Source organism: Microplitis mediator, chromosome 10 (genome assembly GCF_029852145.1).
Source record: "Microplitis mediator isolate UGA2020A chromosome 10, iyMicMedi2.1, whole genome shotgun sequence".
In the NCBI taxonomy this organism is placed as follows: Eukaryota; Metazoa; Arthropoda; class Insecta; order Hymenoptera; family Braconidae; genus Microplitis; species Microplitis mediator.
In genome coordinates this window covers 18350646-18366690 of record NC_079978.1, presented here as the reverse complement: position 1 = coordinate 18366690, position 16045 = coordinate 18350646, and the positions used below count along the sequence as shown (strand labels likewise).

The 16045-nt window shown below is 27.7% G+C and overlaps 2 protein-coding genes across 2 annotated transcripts in view; one reads left to right on the top strand and one right to left on the bottom strand.

Moving 5' to 3' along the window:
• The window catches only part of LOC130675428 (neuroligin-4, X-linked-like), a 263594-nt gene that overhangs the window by 105255 nt on the left and 142294 nt on the right, over positions 1-16045 (bottom strand). The window lies entirely within an intron of this gene.
• Positions 10951-15897, top strand: LOC130675429 (AP-1 complex subunit mu-1). The gene is made up of 2 exons (XM_057481120.1): positions 10951-11075; positions 13575-15897. Exon 2 carries the CDS (start codon positions 13588-13590, stop codon positions 14854-14856), a length of 1269 nt encoding a protein of 422 aa, XP_057337103.1. The 5' UTR covers positions 10951-11075; positions 13575-13587; the 3' UTR covers positions 14857-15897.

Here is a 16045-nt window from a genome sequence, read left to right as displayed (position 1 = left end):
AAAAAATTTTATAAAATTTTTTAGTAATAAAAATAGCTGTCAAGATATATAAGAAGAATAAAATAAATTTCACGCTTAAAATCTCGAGTTAATATTTTGTTAAGGGGTTAGAGGTAGTCAGAGACACGAAAAAATGAGAATTTTCAGTAATTTTTTTTTGTTATTAAATCATTTTATTTTACAAAAGTAATAATATGGCATTATTAAACAATGTTTTGACTTAAAGTCACAAAAATTTGAAAAAAAAAAATTTATAATTTTCAAAGTTATAGCTGTCTGTGTTGACCCAGTTTCAAAAAAAAGGTCCTTGCGGTGACTGTCATAAGTCCTTGGAGATTCATCTAAAATCAATCGGATGAAAAAAATTAGTTTTATAAATAGATAATCCTGGGCCTGATCGAAGCGTTTTTTTTTTTTTTTCAAAAATTAAAAAAATGGCGGCCTCAGGAAATTTTTTCTAGATTTTCAGAAAAAAATCAACAGTTAATTAAGGCCGCCATTTTGTTAATTTTGAAAAAAAAAAACGCTTCGATCAGGCCCAGGATTATCTATTTATAAAACTAATTTTTTTCATCCGATTGATTTTAGATGAATCTCCAAAGACTTATGACAGTCACCGCAAGGACCTTTTTTTTGAAACTGGGTCAACACAGACAGCTATAACTTTGAAAATTATAAATTTTTTTTTTTCAAATTTTCGTGACTTCAAGTCAAAACATTGTTTAATAATGCCATATTATTACTTTTGTAAAATAAAATGATTTTATAGCAAAAAAAAATTACTGAAAATTCTCATTTTTTCGTGTCTCTGACTACCCCTAACCCCTTAACTTAATTTCTTATCCTCGATTCGGTTTTTTTACAAAATGCATGACGATTGATAATAGGATGAAACTGCAGGTCCCTGGAGTTTTTAATTATGTTATGACTTCAAAACGTGACACAACGATAAACTTTTTTTGGACGTTTTTTAAGCTGTTTAAAATTCAACGAAAAAAATCAATGATTAATACTATAAATACTGTCAAAAAAAAAGTTCAGAAATAGTTCAAAATCAGTTACTTTTGGTCGTATTTTGCACTGAAAAAAATGATCAAATTGATCATTTTTAATGGAGATTTGAAAAAAGTCTGCAAAAAAATCTAAAAACGTTCATTTGTACACGGAAAAAACAAATTTCGTCCTGATAACAAAAGACGGAATAACGAAATATTTTGTTATAATGACAAACATGATTAGCTTACGGTAACAAATGAATTTGTGTCGTAATTAACAAATCAATTTGTTATAGAAACAAATGAATTTGTGTCGTAATTAAGAAGTCGATTTGTTATGAGAAAACATGATGTTTATTATAATAATATCGTCGTATTTTAAAGCCGGCATTTTTGCTACCGTAAGTAATCTTAGCTTATGATTACAAAAATTTTTGTTAATGCTACAAATTCATTCTGTTACTTCAATAAATCTGTTTTTTTTATTGGAACACAACAGTTTTGTTACAGTTACAAACCATTGCTTGGCCCAGCGAAGAATTTGCTAGCATTACAAAAACATTGTAATCTCAAGGAATGTTTCGTTGTCCGTATATTAAGGCAAAATTTTGTTACCGTAAGTTATATTATCTTGCGGTCACAAAAAAATTTTTTCAGTGTAGTATTACCAAAGTGGCCACGAACCGGGAAAACCGGGAATATCGGGATTTATCGGGATTTATTATAATAATAATAATGTTCATAGATGGACTGTTAAGATTAGTACGGAGTGGATTTACTTTCAATTATTTAGACTAATGCTGTGGGTGCGAGCATGATTCAAAAATTACTTTAATTCCATGGACGCTGAATAAAGCAAATCGATGTTGTTAGTATTATAATAATTAAATTAACCAACTACAGATCCGCTGCTTCCATATAATTAATTGAGTTAGTAATCTGTTATATAATCATATATGAAAAATTACTTCATATTATTGCGTACAATTATAGGTAATTATGTAGTTATATGTAGGGAAAAACATGCACCGACATTTTTGTTTGAACCAGCATTCACTCCTATCATATAAATCAAATAAAATAACATTATTATTGTAAGTGAACATAGATTTGAAAATATTTTGTGAAAATAATAAGTGATGATCTCAAACGTACATTTGATAAAAATAGTTATTTTCGATACATGTGCGCAACAGTAGGGATTCTGACGGCTTGAAGTGACGTCACGAGTTTGAGGCTATGGGCGAATTTTTATCAAAACCGGATATAGTACAATGTCTTGAGAATGTATCCATAGCCTCGAACGCGTGCCTTCACTTCAAGTCTGTCAGGGTTCCTACCTTTGAGCATAAAGTACCGAACAAAATTTTTTGTCATATCAACGGCGGAAGCTGGATTTGAAAGAGAAACAGTCAAAAATGTTTAATTAATGTTTATTTAATTTAGAAGCACAAGAATTAATAAATTTTTTAGTTAAATTCAAAGCTTGATACACGAGATTAAATGGCGATGGATTAAATGTACGCATATGTTGAAGTCGTTTACAAAATTCGACTGTCGCTAAGATTTTTTTTTCCGATTTTTACTCTACCTAGCGGGCGTTTGTCGAATTAAAAGATAATTCGACTCATCTATAGCGTATTTTAGTAGCGTGCAGAAATGTAGAGACAAATAGAGAGAGAAGTTACACGGAGAAAAAAATATTGCGCTCATCACTCAACGGTATCGTAATATTCACTCTCCTCGGTTGGTTATCCGTTGGATACGGAAAGTGCTGGTCTATCGGATCGTGATTATCACGATCCAGGCGGATCCCGAAATCATAAGATCGTTTCGCTATAGTAACGATCCGTTTTGTTATTATAACTAATTTGAGGTTAAAATAGATAAATTTACAACTTTAACTTCATTACAATTTTATTTTTAGCTGTCATTAATAATCACATATTAATAATTCTAATAGGTGCAATAAAAAATTATTATTTAATATCAAGAAATGTAAAGTAATAGAATATACGTAATTAATTGATGTAAATTTTACAGTCTTTTTTTTGTTTCAAAGATAAATTAAAAAATTAATAGATAAAAAACAGAAATTCTTGCATTAGATATATAATTAGTAATTTTTCATTGTCGTTGTGTGCGCTTTAAATAATTAATAATTTTATAAATAAACACTGTATAATTTGCAAGATATGCATTATAAAGTTTAATAATTTGGTTATGAGTGGTGGCGCTTGAGAAGTAGATCGCGATAATCACGATCCGTTTTGGTACGATATGGATACGTTAACTGACGATCACTATACATTTAAGTATATGCACAATCCGTAGGATCATTATTATAAGTATCTAGTGTTTCATTCATATCGATATATATATATATATATATATATATATATATATATATATATATATTGTGGTAGTAGCAATACAATTTAGAACTAATCACGATACACTTGTCGCTCTCCGTTGGTGAGCGATAAACACAATATTTTTTTTTCCGTGTACTTTTCGATACGAGTTCGAGGTAAGTTAACTAAACTATAGATTGCCAGAAATCGTATAGCTTGCGCCCTCTGCATGTTGCTCGAAAATCCAACTTTCGCGGTTAATATGACAAAAAAGTGTTTAAAATTTAAAAATAATGATTGTAATGGGCTTTAATCAGAATCCCCAGAATTATTCTCTTCATTCCAAAGATATCGTTGGAAAAAAAAAGTTTACACACACACACATCCGCACACGCACACACACATACATCCATACATCTCTCTGAAAATGTCAGAATAGCATCCTAGCACCTTCAAACATCGACATATGATGAAAATCCGATTTTTGAAAATCGTCGATTTTCTTCGCGAGAATTCAAAAATCAAACTCATATAATATAAATGAAAAATTCTTATGAAGTTATTTTCATATAAAATATATCGGTAATGTAATTTTATATAAATATGATAAAGAATTTTATTATCGTAACATAGAACTGCTAGAGATAAATGAAGAACGAAAAAACGGGGAGTTTAAAAATATTTGAATATGAAGACAAAAATTTATTTTACAAAATTGAATAAACATTTCGTAGGAATATTCAAAATATTATGTATAATATACTATGAGAAAGTCAATTATTATCTAAAAGAATTTTAATAAAAGAAAATACATTGTGCGATTTTCTATATTTTATGTCAAAAGGATCGTTATTATATATATTAAATATGAATAAAAAGACTGTTCAATTGAAATTTGAGCTTGAAAAATGTAAATAATAAAAAGAATTTATAATATAAGAGGAAGCTTTGATGTCATGAAAAATGTTCTTGTACTTATATGAGCTCTTAAAGACTCTGTCATACTTGAGATTTTCAACAGTACTCATGTTCTCTTAAGATGAAAAAAGATATAAGACTTTTTTTTGTTCTTTTTTATTTCCGTCAAGATGTATTCATCCTTGAAATATCTAGATGTCATTTGACACATTTAATTTGGCTTTGTCAATTTTTTTTCTGTCTCACTGCAACTTTCTAATGATGTTTACTATATTTGTTATATAAGGTATCGATCGTATTTATACTTAACAATACGGAACAAAATAAATCCATTACTCATTTTTTTTCTTCATTAAAAAGTAATTTAATAGTTACTGAAAAAAAAATTTTATTAAAAATAAATCATCGATGGCTAATGGAAATATTTACCATCAGGAATAAATTATTGATGGCTCCAATGCAAATATTTTCCATTAGAAACGAGTATTAAATGATTAATAAAAATTTTTTGGATTAATAATAGCAATTTAATGGCTAATGGAAATGAAAGCCCTCCTGCATATAAAGTAGTGATCCATTATTTACATTCCTGATCAAGATTATAAATAATTAATGCATCAATAACTTTAAAATAAAATCTTTATAATAAATTGCAAAAATAAATTATATTCATAAATATGGCAATATCAAGAAAAATTTGAATAAATATCTCATATTAAGTAATTGCAAAATAAATCAAACATCAGATTTTATCATTCATTTCTTTCCCCCTTCGACCTTTACCGTTTGAAATAAATTGTTTTGACAATTTTTTTTCCTCGAATGTATATTAAGCTAACGAGGAAAATCGAATGACTTTTTATTTTTTTTTTTTTTATTATAATTTATGCCCAGTCTTCATAGCTGCAGGTTTGTAAAAAGGAATCAAAAATAACGAACAATAAAAAAAAAAAAAAAAAGTTCCGGTGTTCACGTAACTGCACAGAAAAAAAGGTTGACTTGGCCCAAGATAATTTTTGCCTTCATTTTTTTATTCTTGGGCTGAGTAATTGGGTTTTTTTAATCCGAGAACATTTTCTTCGACTAATATTATAAAAATATTGTGTCAAGAATAATTAAATTTTAATTCAAGTTAAATAATCTTGATTCAAGAATAATTATTTTAAATCAAATTTATTTTGTTTCCAACCAAGTAAAAAAAACTATCAAAACAAGATACTTTTCTGTCTTGGTTGGTGAGTATAGTAAATTGTCACAATATATATCAACATCTCAAACCAAGAACTTTTTTTGCGTGGCAGAAGAACATTTACTCTCAGTTTGAGAAAACTACATTATCGACTCAAGACAACGGTCTATTGGAATGAGAAAATTTTAATTTTGATTTAAATAAATTATAATCTTAACTTAATAAAATAATTTTTCTTGAATCATGCAAATATTTATTTCACGGAAGACATAAAATTCTCCCATTGATGATTTTTTTTCTTGACTTAAAAAAAATGTAGTCTCGATTCAAGAAAATAAATGACTCTACTTGAAAAAATATATCGTCCTATATTTTTGAGTGAATTTAACCTAGTATAAATATTAAATGTTGTGAAGCAGGAAATTATATGTGTATATTCTGAATGTCACGATGCGGCAGTAGAGGGGATAAGAACTAAACATCCTCGATTAATGGTTTATGAACAACTTAAGAAAAAATAAATGGTTTGCTCATGGTAGGAATCGAACCCAGACCGATTCGGCATCACGCGAGAGCTTTACCAGTTATGCTATCCGATCATTCCCTGAACGTTCGTTTACTTTACCTATATCCAGTAAGCACACTGTATAATGTAGAGTCTACACTACCGCCACTTTAGTATAGTACAGTTAGCTTTCCCAAGAGAATTTTTGCGTTGGGCCGTGAACGCAGTTGCTGTTGGTTCAAACGTCTACGCTCACTCGCCGCAACACAACAAAATACTTGAACCAAGATATTTCTTACCATTGAGTCGAGTACTTTTAATTCTTGACTCGAGTCACAAATTATCTCGTTTCAAAATAAATTATTCTTAAACAAAGAATATTTTACTTTTCGGACAATTGATTATATATTGGGGCAAAATATTTATTTTTCTCACTTTAAGAAAATATTTCTTACTTCAAGAAACATATATTATATTGGGTGAATAAAAAAAAAATCTTATGCCAAGATGACTAAATTTAAGAAAATTTTGTTCTTGAACCAAGAAAATTTTCGTTTTCATTCAAAATTGCAAAAAATATTCTTGCGGCAAGAAAAAATTTCTTGCGCCAAGATATCCTTTTTTTCTGTGTGAATTTTGTAATTTACACATTTGTAAAATATTGTAAATACTTTTTTTTGTTCTCTGATTTGGTTTAATTAAATTTTTTACAAAAATAAAAGTATTTTTTACAACAAAGAGCATATTTTCAAAGTATTACGATCTATTGTCAGTGAATAACAATGCGATATTCAATCCATTGTGAATACGTTTTAAATAAAAATATATATATTTATATACACACGGAAATAATTTTTTGATAAAAATTACTCTATAATTTCGAGTAATACTGGGCCGTTGCAAAAAATTGGTATTTTTTGTTTTAAATTTAATATTTTTTGTTTAAATATTAACGTTGCTAGACCATGTTTTACTCTACTACTGCACACAAAAAAAAAATTCTCGACTGAAGGTAAATGTTCTTGATTCAAGAAAATTTTTTTGGAGACCTAAATTTTCTCCGATAAAGTAGAAATCTTCTCCAACCAAGACGAATTCTCTTGGCTCAAGAAAATCTTGACTTGGTTTCCGAAAACGTTTGTCTTCGAAAATATTTTCTTGACTCAAGATATCTGTTTTTTCTGTGTGAGTAATTTTTTAAAAGTCATATTTAATCGATTATTGTGAATATCTCATCTTAATCTATTCATTTTTACTCCATATGCGATTAATTTTTACTCCCCAATATACCATTCTTTTAAACCCATTAACTTTTTGATGAAAAACTGCCTATAACTCAAATAAATTTTCTTATCTATGGAAGTAATTTTTACTCTAAACTGCAGAGTAATATTTCAGTAGTCTCCGTTAATCTTCGGTTAATATCGGCTTCAATTAAATGTCTTTTATTTTGCTCGCGACAATTTACATATGTTACGCACACAAACGTAGGCTTGGAAAAAAAGACGATCTCTGTATCTCTCTATAACTTAATATTTATTTTAAAATTAAAAAAAAATTTGTATCTTTTCTTTTTCAACACAATAAGAGTAATTTTTTTTTTTATTCTTTTTCAAAATATTTATTTTAAGTCATATTCTAAAGCCATTAGATGATTTTTAGATTTTTTAGGAAAATTTCAGCCTATTAATTGTAATTTTTATTGTAATTCAATATAAATTTTATAAATTGAATCATCAACTTTTTATCATAACCTACGAGTAAAAATTGAATTAGAGAGAATTTATTTAGACAGCCGCTAGGGGTAATTTTTACTCGTAATTGTGAGTAAAAATTAATCTGATTGATTTTTACTCACTGAAAGAGTAAAATTTCGTAATTCGAAAGTAAAAAGTCGTATTGGCCCAAGATTACTCGATTTAGAGTAATTTTTAGAATAAATAACATGGCAATATTCATACGAAAATTTTTTTCGTGCACTCATGCCATAAATTAAAGGAACAGAAAAATTTTAGAAATTTTTTAGTGATTTTTGCAAGGCTGTAACTTCGTAAAAAATAATCGTATCGAAAAAGAAAAAAATGCATTGTGTAGCTTGAAATCTCTAGTTTCGGCGCATTTTCATCAAAATTTTTTTAGACCTTCAGCCATTGTGCAAACATGAGAAATACCGCGAGACAAAAATTTTCTAAATTTTTCTTTTTCTTTGAGAGTCCACGGGCTGCGAAAAAATTGTTTCAGCTAAACCAATGCATAGGTCGATTAGCAAATTTAATCAGTTTTAATTTACATTTTTTTTGAGATTCGTACAATAACTTGTCGCTGAGATATCAGCCTTCAAACGAAAAATGATCCTTTTGGGTTTGATCATCGATATTTCAGGTACTAATGATCGTACAGTAAATTGAAAGGCGGTGTTGAAAACTTGAATAAATTCCCTACAAGACCCTCTCATCATTTTTTGAAAAAAAAAATTTTTTTCTATTTTTAACATCCATTAGAAGTAAGTACAAAAAAATGACTTTTTTTGGTTTTTTAGTAAATCAACCGCTACTCTGCAAATATCGATAAAAAAAATAATGTTACCAGGGACTTTTTTAGCTTAATGTACCCCCAATAACCCTGCAAATTTTTAAATTGATCCATCGAACCGTTTTTCGGGTCGGGTTGATCAAAGTTTTGCAAAACAATTAAAGGAACAAGTTTTGTTCCTTTAGTTGTGTAATCATAATCAAAATGAAAAAATGATTTTTCGACTTTTCTTAAATTTTTGCGTTCGTTACTCAGCAAATGCAAGAAAAAGACAAAAAAAAAAATTTCCAAAAAATGTCAAAAAAAAAAATTTTGATCAGAAAAAACAAAGTTGCAATTTTTTTTTTTCTTTAATTTTTTTGACATTTTTTGTAAATTTTTTTTTTTTGTCTTTTTCTTGCATTTGCTGAGTAACGAACGCAAAAAGTTAAGAAAAGTCGAAAAAAAATCATTTTTTGATAAATCCATCTATTCGAAAGTTATTGGAACTGGAAGTCAAATCTATAATAAATTTTCCAGATCTTTTTACTTTTCCAGCAAAACGATCAGACTTATCACAAAATGTCATAAGACCTAGTTTATAGACAATTTTATTTCCTACAAATTGTTTACAATAAAGTTTATTTAAATTCCACATTGTTTTCTAGTTATTTTCATTTTAATGTTAAGTTCTCAGAATAAATTAGAAGACTATTATTTTTACGAGCTTGGCATTAAAATAAAAATAACTATAGAACAATGCGGAAATTGAATAAACTTTATCGAAAATAATTTGTAGAAAATAAAATTGTTTATAAACAAGGTCTTATAACATTTGTTGATAAGTCTGATAGTTTTGCTGGAAAAGTAAAAAGATCTGGAAATTTATTATAGATTTGACTTCCAGCTCCAATAACTTTCGAATAGATGGATTTATCAAAAAATAATAAGAGACCTTTTTTGTAGAATGTTAAATTTTCTACAAGAACATGCCAATTAAGTTAGCAATTACTACAATATAATATTCAAATTTTTACAATTTCTGAATGCATTCAAGAAAATTAAGTAAATATTTAAATAAAATAAAGTCGTAATAACTAATAACTGTTAGTTGTTAAGTCGTTTCTGCCTCAAGTACTTTAATTGAAAAATTTTAACAAATTTGTTTTATTTTCCCAATTACTCTAAATATACACTGTAAAAAATCCGGAGTGAATTGGGAGTGAAATAAAATCCGAATTCACTCCGCATTCACTCCACCACTCGGAGTTTCGGAGTTTTGAAAAAAATCACTCCGCATGCGGAGTGAATTGGGAGTTTTTTTTTAGCGGAGTGATCTCGGAGTGACGCGGATTTTATTTCACTCCCAATTCACTCCGGTCCGGAGTTTTAATACTTAAATAAATTTATACTAATTTATATTAAACTGCTAAACAATGTGTGTGCGAGTGTGTGTTTGCGTGCATGTGTGAGTTTGGGTGTGTGCAGGTGTTTGTGTGCGTGTGTGCAAATGTGTGCATGTGTGCAAATGTGTGCGTGTGTGCAAATTTGTGCGTGTGTGCAAATGTGTGCGTGTGTGCAAATGTGTGCGTGTGTACAAATGTGTGCGTGTGTGCAAATGTGTTCGTGTGTACGTGTGTTCGAATGTGTGCGTGTGTGCAAATGTGTGCGTGCGTGTGTGTGCGAGTGCGCGTGTGTGCCTAAATATGTATGTGCGTATGTGTGTGCATATCAGCTGATCAATAATGTAATACGCGAATTTTTATTTCGAATTTATTATGTGGAGTTATATTTTACTAATAATATTTACAAAACTCCGCTCCGGAGTGAATTTCACTCCGGAGGGATTCAATTAATAAAAAATTATCTACTCCGCGGAAACTCCCCTGCGGAGTGAATTTCACTCCGAGGGGAGTGAATAATTAAAAATTCATTCACTCCGCATTCACTCCGGATTTAATCCGCATTCACTCCGCGAATTTTTTACAGTGTATTCTAAATACATTAAGAGTATTTGTCATTCAATTCAAATACTTTTTACAAGTATTCAGATTTAAACTTTATTTCCAATTTGTGATTCTGAAGTTAACAGACAAAGGACAATCTTTTGATTTTTTTTTCAACAAAAAAAAAAAAAAAAAAAAAAAAAAAATGTACTTGTAGAAAATTTGAAAAAATATAAGTGCAATTTTTAAAAATATATATTTCTTTATAATTTATCGTTTTGTAAGAAAAACTAAAAATTTTTAGACGTTAGTAGACTTCAGTATCATTAGAATTTCAAATTTTTTTATTTGAATTTGAATTTGAATTTAAATACTTTTTAATTGTATTTTTTACACATACTACAAATAAATAAAAGTACAAATATGTCAAGCATAAAAAGTCAAAAATTAAAGACACGCGCAGTTACCATCATGCGCACAAATGTCAGACTCGAACGCATGCGCAGTCTGAGCCCTAGTTTCTTAATCGACATCCAGAAGCAGCAGCACCAGACGGTCGTGTTCGTGCCAGTCCACGGTGGCAGTTTATCTCTTAAAAACTGTATACACATAATACATTTTTTCCAATCAATTGTCGGATATATTTATAAATATCAGGTACATTATAAAATTAATAAATAATTTATCTATAAAAATAAAAAGTTGATAAAAAAAAAATTCTATTTATGTACAATATGAATAATTTATCAGAGTAATTTATTATTTTAAAAAAATTTAATGTTTATCTGTCAAACTGACATAACCTATCAAAGTCTTATCGTAATTTAATTTATTTATTTAAGATTTAAGTAATAAATGATAATAATGAGTGACTTAATTGTTAATTAAATAAATGTACTGTAGTACAATTCAGACTAAAGAAAAATCTATAATGTCTAGTAGATATTATTTAAATTTAAAAAAAAACTTTTGATTGTTGAATAAGTTTTAGTTGAATTGACAGTAATTATTTTTTCTAACAAAAAAATGAATATTAAAAAAAATATTTTGAAAAATTGCTCGTATAGTTTATTTAATTTTCTACATGTGCATTTTTTTAGAAATATTTTTTTTTATCATTTATTTATGAAAAAAAATTTAGTTTTATTTTAAATGTCTGCTTACTGCTGTCATATTATTTTAAAGTCAAACATTTAAATAATTATTAGTTGGATTATGACAATAATTTTAATCTATCAGTTTTTTTTTCGTAGTTAGTGTGTTAGATAATTGAATTATAAAAATAAGTTGCTGAGGAAGTCATAAATAAGTGACGAAATGTTCAATTTATTTAAATTAATGGGACTGAAGTTTGCCGACGTCTAATAATTTTTAGACATTTTTAAAAATGATAAATTGTAAAAAAAAAATAATTTTTAAAAAATGCACATGTAGAAAATTAAAAAGACTATACGTGCAATTTTTTTAAATATTTTTTTTTTATAATTTATCGTTTTTTAAAAAATCCAAAAATTATTAGACGTCAGCTAACTTCGGTATCATTTTAAATAATACTCAAATTAACCGACGTCCAATAATTTTTGGTTTTTAAAAATGATAAATTACAAAAAAAAATTATTTTAAAAAAATTCACCTATAGCTTTTTTAATTTTCTACTTGTGCATTTTTTCAGTTTTTATTTTTCTTGTAATTGATTGGGTCTAAAAAAATTTTTAATTGTCTACTAACTTTACCCGTGTGAAAAAAATTCGTTCCAAAAACTTCCAAAATTGAGACTCCGAAACTCCGAACTTAAAATTGAATTTTAAAAAAATTGAACGGTAAAAAATTTTCAACTGGTGAAGTCTTTCCTGCGCGTTTTGTTTTTATTTTTTTGAGCAAAATTGATTTAATTTTACAATTTTTAGGGTTTAAAAAAAAAAACAATTAATTAGAAATTATGAACATTTTTTATTCCTACCGGAATTGTTCAAATATGAGGCAAAAAAATAAATAATTTATTTAAAAATATTTATGAACATTTTTTGACTTCAAAATTTATTGAGGTAATTATTTTTTACTTTTTGACTTTCAAAAATAGTCCAAAAAAGTGATTGGAACTTTTTATGAACTCATAAAATTGTCAATTCAAATAATTTTTGCCTCAGAATTTTGAAAAATGAAAACCCGCAAGAAAAGTCCTCACTAATTAAAATTTTTCATTCTTCTAATTATTTTAAATTTCCAAAAATGTTCAACTCCAGTTCAGAATTTTCTAAATTTTGAAATTTCACTCAGCAAAATTTTTCGACCGAATTTTTTTTTACACGGGATCATTTCAATTAATTCATTTATTTTCTTCCGGGTCTATTTCCTATGAATTATACAGAAAAAAAATAATTATTTGGCGCAAAAAATTTTTACTCACCCAAGAAAATTTTTTTCAGTATGAATTGAAAACAAAAATTTTCTTGAGCCAAGAAATCATTTTTTTCTGTCTAATTATTATCAATTAAATTATTAATTAATTAATTAAGGGCATTCTCAGACAGTGCCCCCACTTTTCAAAAATTTTCAATGACTTTCAACTGTCAACTGTATTAAAATTTTATTAATTAATTGAAAAAAAAATTAAAGCATTTATTTAAAAAAAGATAACGTGGAATTAATTTCTCCGAGATAGAGAATTTTAAAAAAATTACTTACGGGTGATAATAATTGGGATCTAAACAAAATTTTTTGAATAAATTTAAATCTATAAAACTCCAAAATTCGAATTTTAAAATTGACGTGAAGATTTTACTGAAATTTATTCAACAGTTATGAATGATCTTGAAGTTAGCAGACAATTAGTAATTTTCAGATTTTTTTTTCAACAAATAAATCACAAAAAAACTAAAACTAAAAATATGCACATGTAGAAAATTTGAAAAACTACACGTGCAATTTTTTAAAATATTTATTTTTTTATAATTTATTATTTAAAAAGAAGTCCAAAAATTATTACACGTCGTCTAACTTCAGTATCATCAGTTATGACATGAAAGTCATTGCATGTTTTTAAAAAGTGGGGGCACTGTCTGAGAATACCCTTAAAAAATGGTTTAAAAAATTTTACAATTAAAATTATATGACATATATATATATATTTATAACAAAAAAAATTTTTTGTTTCAGATAATCATCCAAAATGTCAACCTCGGCGATATACATTTTGGATGTAAAAGGGAAAGTGTTGATATCCCGTAACTATCGCGGTGATATCGAGACGAGTGTAATCGAAAAATTTATGCCCTTGGTAATGGAACGTGAAGAGGAGGGCAATTTGACACCACTGTTACAAACAGCCGAGTGTACATTTGCGTACATTAAATACAACAATTTATACATCGTATCGTCCACTAAAAAGAATGCAAATATATCCCTAGTGTTTGTATTTTTACACAAAGTCGTACAGGTCATGCAGGAATATTTCAAAGAACTCGAGGAAGAGAGTATACGGGACAACTTTGTTGTTATTTACGAATTACTCGATGAATTGCTCGACTTTGGTTACCCGCAGACTACCGACAGTAAAATATTGCAAGAATACATCACACAGGAAGGACACAAGCTCGAGATCCAGCCTCGTATCCCAATGGCCGTTACGAACGCGGTGTCCTGGCGGTCAGAAGGTATCAAGTATCGGAAAAATGAAGTATTCCTTGATGTCATCGAGTCAGTGAACCTGCTAGCGAACGCTAACGGAAATGTACTGAGTTCCGAAATAGTCGGCGCGATAAAAATGAGAGTTTACTTATCGGGAATGCCCGAGTTGCGTCTCGGTTTAAATGACAAAGTATTATTTGAGTCAACAGGCCGCGGGAAATCAAAAAGTGTCGAATTAGAAGACGTTAAATTTCATCAGTGCGTCAGATTATCGCGGTTTGAAAACGACCGGACGATTTCATTCATTCCCCCGGATGGGGAATTCGAACTGATGTCCTACCGTTTGAACACTCATGTAAAACCACTGATATGGATCGAGTCGGTTATTGAAAGACATGCTCACAGTCGGGTTGAATATATGATTAAAGCCCGGTCGCAATTTAAACGCAGGTCCACTGCTAATAATGTCGAAATAGTTATCCCGGTACCCAATGACGCTGATTCACCTAAATTTAAAACGACTATTGGTAGCGTTAAATATTCACCTGAACAAAACGCTATTACATGGTCTATTAAATCATTTCCGGGTGGTAAAGAATATTTAATGAGAGCACATTTCGGTCTACCCTCGGTTGTTGGCGAAGATGTTGAGGGAAAACCACCGATTCAAGTTAAATTTGAAATTCCGTATTTTACAACATCTGGTATACAAGTCCGTTATTTAAAAATAATTGAAAAAAGTGGATACCAGGCACTACCCTGGGTAAGATACATTACGCAGAATGGTGATTATCAATTAAGAACAAATTGATTTCATTAATTATTAATCACTATTTTTATTTACGCGTAATTATTAAGACTAGAACTCGAAAAAATATTTTACTGTTTAAATTTCATGGTAATAAAAAAAAAATTAATTATCTGATACCAAAAAAAAAGATGATCTTAAAGTTAGCCGACGTCTAATAATTTTTGGATTTTATTTTAGACAGTAAATTATAAAAAAAAAAAATTGGAAAAAATTGCACCTGTAGTTTTTTAAATTTTCTACATGTGCATTTTTTGATTTTTTGTTTTTTGAAATTTAAATGTTCAAAATAAAATCCAAAAATTTTTAATTGTCTGCTAACTTTAGGATCGTAAAAAAAGATACTGAAATTAGCAGACGTCTAATAATTTTTGGATTTTTTTAAAAATGATAAATTACAAAAAAAAAATATTTTGAAAAATTGCACCTGTAGTTTTTTTAATTTTCATGTGCATTTTTTTTTTTTTTAATTAAAATTTTTAATTGTCTGCGAACTTCAGGATCATAAAAAAAAATTGAGTTTTTTTCAATGAATTGTCGAGCAAAAAAAAATAATTTATTATTTTATTATCAGTAATTTTTTTTTAAATATTTTTGCAAGGGTTCTATTGCAATGTGACCATAATAGGCAGCCAGATAAAATTTTGTATGATATTTTTAAATATTAGTACATTATTTAAAAAAAAAAAAATTTATTTTGTTGAAATATTTTTTAAAATTGTAATCATGTTAATTTTTTTTTCTTTCTAGTGTTAATAGTATTAATTTTTAAGAATGAAAAAAAATTTTTTATGATTATTATTATTAAATTTTAATGTATTTATCAATAGTATTTGCTGGTAAATAATTAACACTAACCGGTACTTAATTAAAAACGATGTGATTTTTTGAAAAAACACATGAGTGTTCTGTAATTTTATTTTGTATCATCACTGTCAATAATGCATATATTTTTTTTTAAATTTAATTTCATATGTAATTGTATACTTTATAATGTAGAATATATAAATATATATATATAATAAATTTTTAAATGAATAATAATTTTTTGGTGTTTTGATTTTTTGAATTGAATGCAAATATTTTATTTAAGAATTAGTTTGCTAAGAAATAATTTTTTTTTTTATCTGTGTATTTCTGATCACAAGAACCCTTTCAAAAATTACTATCTGAATCCTTTTTGTTTTGGTGT